General features: G+C 32.1%; 1 protein-coding gene across 4 annotated transcripts in view; it reads left to right on the top strand.

The window, feature by feature from the left end:
* The window catches only part of LOC107617134 (myosin-1), a 9,702-nt gene continuing 3,585 nt past the window's right edge, over positions 3,084-9,200 (top strand). Inside the window, exons 1-15 of one of the 4 annotated variants that reach the window (XM_021110943.1) lie at positions 3,084-3,454; positions 4,257-4,645; positions 4,854-4,952; positions 5,086-5,229; positions 5,323-5,473; positions 5,589-5,616; positions 5,946-6,111; positions 6,220-6,283; positions 6,424-6,437; positions 6,524-6,608; positions 7,140-7,243; positions 7,376-7,514; positions 8,220-8,338; positions 8,546-8,698; positions 8,800-8,889. In XM_021110943.1, coding sequence (XP_020966602.1) covers positions 4,262-4,645; positions 4,854-4,952; positions 5,086-5,229; positions 5,323-5,473; positions 5,589-5,616; positions 5,946-6,111; positions 6,220-6,283; positions 6,424-6,437; positions 6,524-6,608; positions 7,140-7,243; positions 7,376-7,514; positions 8,220-8,338; positions 8,546-8,698; positions 8,800-8,889 — 1,740 coding nt within the window. In that variant the 5' untranslated portion in view covers positions 3,084-3,454; positions 4,257-4,261. Of the gene's footprint in view, positions 3,455-4,256; positions 4,646-4,850; positions 4,953-5,085; positions 5,230-5,322; positions 5,474-5,588; positions 5,617-5,945; positions 6,112-6,219; positions 6,284-6,423; positions 6,438-6,523; positions 6,609-7,139; positions 7,244-7,375; positions 7,515-8,219; positions 8,339-8,545; positions 8,699-8,799; positions 8,890-9,200 lie in introns of all 4 variants that reach the window. The other 3 variants (XM_021110941.1, XM_016318920.2, XM_021110942.1) reach the window with 3 other exon arrangements.

Here is a 9,200-nt window from a genome sequence, read left to right as displayed (position 1 = left end):
TTATGTTAAAATATAAACTGAAAAAAAAAAAACATAATATTCGATGATAAAAAATCTTAAATATTGAAAACAGAGACAATTATAAATTTCTTGGATTTTTAAATTTATACAAATATGTTGTCACACAGTCAATACCTTTTCTATTTGTTAAGTCCAATCCAATCATTCAAACATTATATTACTGTCACAACAAAGCTACCCTCAACCCTCATCTTTCTTACCCTTATGTCAACATTCACCTTTTTCTTACGTCTCCCCTCACATGTCCCTTCCCTTCAGTAGTCACCTACAGTTTTTGACAGCATCTGTTATAAGGCTTTTCTTTTAGAAATCTGTTCCAAGGTTAAAGAAATATATTTCAAGGAGTTAAATTCTAAGGAATATTGTCTTCGAGAATATTATAGTTAAGTATTAAAAAAGAATTTGTTTATTAGTATTACAAATAATTAGGAATTGTTTTTAATATTTTCAATAATAAATTAGAATACGTTTGTTTTATTGTATATATTTTTGAGAATATATTTTAATTTTTCAAAATAATTTCAATACCGAAAAAAAGAAGAGCTTTTTTCATAAGAAACATAATAATTGAGGATATGTTTTAATTTTTTATTTCTTTGACATAGGAATATCAAATACTATTTTTTTATATAGAAATAAAATTTTATATTTTGAAAAAAAAATCCTCATGAAGGAATTAGATTGTAAAACTTCGAACAATCATCTAAATAATATATTTGTATGAAGAGAAAAAAAAAGTTTCATTGAATCAAAATGTCGACTTAAACAAAATTTAAGTACTTTTATCAATAATAATTGAAGTAGATATTTTGATTTTGGTTGATTGATTGATTCTCGTCTGTGGATTAGGATGGTAAGTTCAAGCAGTTTTTATTTATGAAAGACATTGTCATATTTATTGATAGCACAAAGAAAGTGGAATTAGTGGATTGCATTTCAAAATCAAAGTGTGTTCAAATCAATTAGGTACCAATTGAGCTTCACTCTCTTTCATTCTTCTCTGACACTGAAAAAAAAGTTGCAAGGTCTTGATTCATTTGTTAATCTTTAAAAAGCTATTTTGAAAGCTACATTATATGCTACTTTCTGCTTTTGTTATTGTATTATCACCCTTCAAGTGTATACTTTTGATTAATTTAGTTGTTAATGTAGATTTTTCGTTGTACTAGAGAGTCATAATGTCTTGCGGAGAATAAGTCCTTCATGTTTGACTTATTACTATTACTAACAAATTTGCATTAAAAATTCATTTGAGTTATGTACACAGATACGTAGCTATTTCAACTACACTACACTCGCACAGTAACGTAACGTTCAATGTACAATTTTAGCATTGTTTGACTTATTTTGAGGATTAAACTCCATTTGAATATTGTTTTAGAACGATAAAAGATAAGATTAATAATAATATTTAAAATTTCTGTCTTATATTTAGTATACCGCAAAATACGATAGTATTTTAAGGGATTATTTAAAATCAATAAGGTGTGGGTCTAAATGTGAGGTCCTGACTTTTTTAAGTGAAGGTGAATGTTTGGACTTGTTCATCAGAAGGGTGAAGTTATTCTAATGTCTTTAAGAGAACGATAGCAATGAACTCGATGCTTAAGTTTAAAAGAATTTTACGCAGCTTTAAGTTGATTAGAAATTAAAGAAATATTTAGATCAAATAAAATATTTATAGAAATAGGATGATAACTTATCCATTACTTCTTAAAGTCCTGTGATTTATAATAGTGGGTAGTTAATTTCTTATTATTAGAAAAATCATTTCACAGTTGTATGGATATCGGTAACAACATGATAAGTTCTTACTTACTATGCAAATCGGATTAAAAACGACTTAAGAAATGGGGATAAGTTAACTCATGTAGATCTATTGAATCTTTTTAGAATATTTTGTAGAATTAGACTAATTTATTTAGACCATAACTTTATCTTTTGGGTTATAGCATGAATAAATAGAAATATAATTTTTTTTCATATCTTTATCTTATTATTTTATATTTTTATTCTAAAATGATATACAAACAGAGATAAAAAATAGATACTAAATTAAATTTCTCTCACATTATCATGAAATATGAATTAGGTTGTTGAAAATCAAAACTACTTTCTATATGCAAATTTTTTAAATACACATTTTCCTAAATGGTATAAAATAAAAGAAAAAGAAGAAATTTTTACATGATTTATCGTACAAGCTATTAGTAGTAATCTTATTACTTAATTGATATATATTTTGGATATATTTGATATTTGATAGCAAAAGCGCAGTTGTATCATGTATGTTGTTTTGGCAGCAAGCAACATAGTGGGTATCCCTACCTTATGGAAAAATGTTAATGATGTGAGACTCAACAACTAACGAATTATTGGTTCAATTTTGACATAGAAGAAACTCTACGACGCCATTTATTGATATTGATTAATTAAATTAAGAAAATGATATTATTTGTTAATTTTCCAACATCCAATTGATTACGTACGCACTGAATGGTGAATGGAACACCGTCAAGTCACAACCATGTTTAAATTCCCAAAATCACCAGCATTAGTTGCCAGAAGTGGCAACATGGTGAGGGGTAGTTTCGTCAACAGAGCAAACACTTGGCTCCAACAAAACGGTGTGGCAGAATTTTCTTTTCAAATTCGGTTGGCAAAGAAAAACGCGGAACGCAAAAAAATTTAAAATTTAAAATTTCAAAAATTTATGTGACCGGACAACAATTGAAATGGTCAGGACCTCAGGCCAGCTTATGGTCCAAAATTAGACACAAAATAAATATACAGAATATGGTCAGAGAATAAAACATACTAAAATCAAAATCTACTTCTTAGTTCTAGTAACATTAACAATGTCTCGTCACAATTAATTTGCTGAAATAAATATTCAATTAATTTTAGAGTGCTACATAATATTTTTTTAAATGTTTTAGATTTATCAGCAGATATAGAAATATTTACGAATAATAAAATAATGTTTTTTATATTATATTGGATTTAAATTCTAAAATATTGTTAAAAACTTAAAATTAGAACTAATCTCCGTCGTTGAGTTATTATTACTTTAAGCATGGAAGATTGAAAAAAAGCAAAAAGAGAAAAAAAGCTGCTTCTTTCATACCACAAATCACACACTTCACAAAGACATAAACTCTTTTGATTTTGGATTTGGATGCTTCCTTCTATTTTCCTTAGCATCCAAACATTCCCTTCTTCATCCTCTGAACGCATTTAGTTCAGATTCTTCTTCGTCTTCTTCTTTACTGAGTTACCGAGTTCTGACTCGTTCAATGCTCAACCAGAAGACTTGTTCAACCTCGGCGACGTTCTGCAAGATCTTAGCTTAATCCTTCTTCGATAACATCACGGAGCGCTTCTTCACTTGCCTTCGGACTTCGATCGTAGCTTCATCTTACTCTTCTCTGAGGTAAGTGGATCTGCTTTGGAAAACTAAAACTCAAGATAATTCGGTGATTATGTGCTTTTGATTCTTCGTTTTGAGCTTCTTCAGCTTGATTAGACTATAATGAGCAGGAACGGATGATTAATGTTTGTAGGGATATGTTGATTTTTTTCAGTTTTTGAATTCTACTCGAGGAATTTCAACTTAGATGATAGCTATGTGTGTTCTAGTTCTCTGTTTGAAATTTTCAATGCTTGTGGAGTTTACTTTCTTAGAGATGGATGTTGAAGTAGAACTAAAGATCTGTTTCTGCGAATGTTGCAGCATTCTCTCTTTTTTTTTTCTTTTTAATTTCATAAGAGGGAAAAAAAAGGAAAAAAAAAAGCGTGAATAGTGAAGGTATTTTTTCAAAGGTGAATGAATTTGACGGAACAGATCGAGAATGTTTAGGTTCCATTACCGCAAAAGATGGTGTATGCTTAAGGGAATAAGGGTCCTTACTCTTAGGTTAGGCTAAGTGGGGTTGTGCCTGTTGTGTGAGGTTCATGAATCGTGTTTTATTGAATTTTACAGCTTGGAATGAGGTTCTACGTGTCATTGAACACTTTAAGCCTGGAGCACTAGACAGTAGAGTCTGTATCTTAAGCTATGGTCCCCTCCATTATATGCTTATCTGATTAAGTCATTCTATGGGGCCTTCTCCTAAAGTTTGAGAGGTCCATTTGTTTAAAAAGTTAACTCCTTTCTTTTTGAAATAATATCTCTCTTTTTGCCAATTGCAATTGCTTATGGTAACCTTTATTGGTTGTGTATGAACTCTTTAAAGGGAAGATGTCTAGAACATCCAGTGTCCCACCTGCCTTCCAATCTATCAAGTCATTGCCTCCCGACTTCAAAGTTGCCAATAATCTGAACGGTGGTCTTTCAAGCAAGAATGGAGATGTTAGATTGAGAAGCGGTGATCCAGTTCGATCAAGTAGTCCTGCAAATGGTGCACTAGTAGTGGAGGTTTCTAAGGAAGTTCACAACTGTGCTAGCAACATGGATGTTTTCGATGAGGATTCGCCTTATAGTGGACAGGTTAGGTTGTTAGAAGAAGACAGGCCATCAAATGGGGATGAAGACTCAGAATCTGTTCCTTTGCCCCTCTCCTCAAATTCTACATCCACTAGAGAAAGCAGGTGGTGTGATACAACTCCTTATGCTTCAAAGAAGGTACTCCTGGATTCAAATTTTAATTTCACTCTGCTTCTAGGCTTTGAAATCAGTTTATGATAACTGTGATGCAATTATTTAGTTGGATAACTGATGTAATTATTGAGTTCAAGAGATTGAGTTTTTCTGTTCTCATTATTAGTAAGACATGGATAGTTCAGAATTTTCTATTTCTTTCCCTTACTTCTGAAGTTCGTTATTTCAGAAGGTTCAGTGTTGGCTTCAACTTTCAAATGGGAATTGGGAGCTAGTGAAGATAATAAGATCTTCTGGAACTGAGTCTGTTGTTTCACTGCCTGATGGGAAAGTAAGATATGATCTAGAATTACGACAGTACACAGTGATGTTTGTTCCATCTAGCTGGACTCAGTGAGACAACTGGGAAATGCTCTTTTTTGGTCTGATTAACTAACTTCAATATTTAACATTGTTAATCATAGGTTTTAAAGGTACACGATGAAAGCTTAGTATCAGCAAACCCTGATATTCTTGATGGAGTGGATGACCTCATGCAACTTAGTTATTTAAACGAACCTTCAGTCTTATACAACTTACAATATAGATACAACCAGAATATGATCTATGTAAGTCTTTATATTGCTGATTTTTTCCCCTCATCAATTTGCTTCCTTATCATAAGTCATAACAGCTTTATGGGCATATCTTGTACAATTCAGACAAAAGCAGGGCCTGTTTTGGTTGCCATAAATCCCTTCAAGAAAGTTCCTCTGTATGGTAATGATTATATTGAAGCCTACAAGCGTAAAAGAATTGAAAGCCCTCATGTGTATGCCATTACTGACACAGCCATCCGAGAAATGATACGGGGTAACCTTTTCTTTTCTTATCTTTTACATGTATGCATGAAGTTTTCGAATTTATGACCACTTACACCTTTTATTTGAGCAAATCCTTACTCTGGCTCTTTTTTTTTCTTCTCCAGATGAAGTAAATCAATCTATAATTATAAGGTCAGTCTTCTTTTTATGAATTCTCCTTTTATGAGGAAGTTATCATTATTGGTTCAATCTAAGTTTAATCTTCTTGTTACTTGTGCAAGTAATGCTTGAATATTGGTTTTAAGTCTTACACAAGATTAAAAGGGTCACACAGTGACTCCATGCTTTTACTGCTCTAGAAAAGTATTAGTTAGGGATAAGCTTCTCATTGCTGAAGTCTTGATACATTGGCCGAAGGAAGATACTTCTACATTCTGCATGAACTTGGATTTCTGAAATATTGTGCCCCTTAACACATTTGAATTAGGACCAATAATAATTCTCATCATCTACATATTCAGTGGCGAGAGTGGAGCAGGGAAGACTGAGACAGCAAAGATAGCAATGCAGTACTTAGCTGCCCTTGGTGGTGGAAGTGGAATAGAGTATGAGATATTGAAGACTAATCCAATACTAGAAGCTTTTGGTAATGGAAAAACATTGAGAAATGACAACTCAAGTCGTTTTGTAAGATTCCTCATTAATCATAGCAGTTCTTTCAGTTGGTCGTTCTTGAGACTTTTGATCTCATATTTGATGCTAAATTATCTCTTAATTCGGTCGAATTTGTCACAGGGGAAGCTCATTGAGATTCACTTCAGTGAAACTGGAAAAATATGTGGTGCTAATATCCAAACATGTAAGTCTACTACTTAATTGTGACTGAAGCTACATTTCTTTACTTCCATTATAAGTTTTTAACAAAAGAGTTGAAAATGTTTGCATCTATGTGCTGACTGTTGATCTGTGGTGCTCTTGGCATGATCATACCATAAACAGTTCTTCTGGAAAAGGTAATCATTCTTCTGAGCTAGTTTTCTGTCTCAATTTCTGTTCATACTACATCAAGACACCTTAATTTTATTTGATATTTGAACAGTCTAGAGTTGTCCAATGCAATGAAGGTGAAAGGTCCTATCATATATTTTATCAGCTATGTGCTGGGGCGCCACCATCTCTAAGGGGTAATTGACTAATTGGGCTTTTCTATCTTAATTTTATTTGATATTTGAACATATTTGCTGCATATGATGTATAGTTGTTCATTCTCTGTTATCTAGGCTTTTTATTTGAGGATAACCATGAAAACTATATGATTTCTTTATTCTGAGTTTCTTGGTCACCATTTATTCTCACAGTAATTATCCATGTTTGGGCAGTATTTTGAGATCCATTTTCACCTATGTCTAGGACTCTAGGCTGATCTAGAATTGATTCTCAAGTGATACCTGTTTTTCCTGATTTTCTTTGATGAATAAAGTTGTTTTGATGTTTGATGCATGCAATTATCTTCTTCCCTTTTTTTCCTATGGAAATTCATTATGTAAGCCCAATGAGCATGTAGTTCTCCTTTAGTGTTTTATTGCTGGGGATATTTTATGTAGTGTTTAATTTTTTATGGTAGTTTAAGCTTTTTGTACTTGTTTGTGTCTTCTAAGTAACCAAATAAGTGCTGTGTTATTATTTATTTTCTGATATTTGATGTTATGACTCAGAGAAGCTAAATCTAAGAAGTGCTGAAGAATACAAATATCTTAGGCAGAGCAATTGTTACTCAATTGTTGGTGTTAATGATGCAGAAGAATTTCGCATAGTCGTGGTATGCATTTCCACTGTTTATGGAGTATATGCTTCCATATAGTTTTTTTTCCTTCTGCTTTGACTGATGGATTGCATTTGAAACTATTGCTTGACATGCAGAGTACTTACTTATGCTGTTACTGATTTCCAGGAAGCACTGGATGTTGTCCATATTAGCAAAGAAGACCAGGAGAGTGTATTTGCAATGCTTGCTGCGGTATTATGGTTAGGAAATGTATCGTTTACAGTGATTGATAATGAAAATCATGTTCAAGCTGTTGAAGATGAGGGTAAGAAATTTCCAGATGTCTACAGATTGAATTTACTAGATAGAATGTTTTCTGTGCGATAGATTTCAGATTATAAAAGCATATCTGTTTGGCTATCTTTTAATATGTGAACACTTTTGGAAGATCCTCTCTTCTGTGAAAGCATTGAAATTAGCAGGAGAAAATTAACCTAAATCTACAAGTTACATTACTGCATTTTTTCACTGTGAATGTCCCTGGATTAAAAAAACTTTCATGTTAACTTTTGTTTTTTTGGCGAGGGAGGGAGGGGGGTAAAGAGGTTTTCTCTTAATTTTTATTGGTGCACTTATGATGGAAACTTGGAAGAATATGACAGAAGTTCAACTCGAATAATTTTCATTTTGTATAATTGTAATATGCATACGGGCATAGGTTTCGACCATATCAATATTTCGTTTGCTTTCCTGTGTTATAAATTAATCAATATCTTACTTGAAGATTAATTTGTTTCCTGCTTTTTGAAGGGCTGTTCAGCGGATGTTTTCTATTAATTTTTATTGGTGCACTTATGATGGAAACTTGGAAGAATATGACAGAAGTTCAACTCGAATAATTTTCATTTTGTATAATTGTAATATGCATACGGGCATAGGTTTCGACCATATCAATATTTCGTTTGCTTTCCTGTGTTATAAATTAATCAATATCTTACTTGAAGATTAATTTGTTTCCTGCTTTTTGAAGGGCTGTTCAGCGTTGCCAAGTTGATTGGCTGTGACATTGAAGATCTCAAGTTTACATTAACAACTCGCAAAATGAAAGTTGGTAATGATAATATTGTCCAAAAGTTGAAACTTTCTCAGGTAATATAAGTACTGTGTTGACATTAACCTTTATTTGTAACTATTGAAAATATCAATTTCATGTGAGGCAACATCTTCTGATTATGAATGTGTTTTGTATTTCTGAATGAGTATATGCCAATTTTTGTCAATCAGCATTAATGTTCCTGCATAAATTGGCAACATTGTATTAAGCTTGTCTTAAATGTAAGATGTTTTATGGTGTAGGCTATTGATGCAAGAGATGCTTTGGCGAAGTCAATATATTCCTGTTTGTTTGATTGGATAGTTGAACAAATAAACAAATCTCTTGCTGTTGGTAAAAGACGCACAGGCAGATCAATAAGTATTCTAGATATCTATGGCTTTGAATCATTCAATGTATGATTATACTTTCCTTTCCTCTCCTCTTCTCTCTCTCTCTATCTGGTAATTATCCTGTTTGAAATGTTCTCCGTTCATGTTGTGTATTTTATATGCAGAGGAACAGTTTTGAGCAGTTCTGCATAAATTATGCTAATGAGAGATTACAGCAACACTTCAATCGTCATTTGTTTAAGTTAGAACAAGAGGTACGCGTCACATAGAAATGACTGCTAAACAAAACCACAATGGATAATGATGTTTTCATATCAATTCTAAATTAAAAAACAAAACCATTCTGGGGTCCTAGTTCATCTTGATTTCTCCCTGATTTTGTTACTTTAGATTTTTGGTCTTCTCTACTGGATTTTGCTTTGGGTCTTTGCCTTAATTTAGTCCAATAATCCTATACTGAATCATCTTTGATTGTCTTATTGGTATTACTTTTGAAGCAGTGGGGACTTATTTCCTACTATTTTTTAAGTTATAATATTGAACCACTTAAAAGTATTTTATTAAA

Source organism: Arachis ipaensis, chromosome B09 (genome assembly GCF_000816755.2).
Source record: "Arachis ipaensis cultivar K30076 chromosome B09, Araip1.1, whole genome shotgun sequence".
Taxonomy (NCBI): Eukaryota; Viridiplantae; Streptophyta; class Magnoliopsida; order Fabales; family Fabaceae; genus Arachis; species Arachis ipaensis.
Note: the sequence above shows the minus strand (reverse complement) of the source record. Positions and strands in the feature narration are given on the sequence as shown.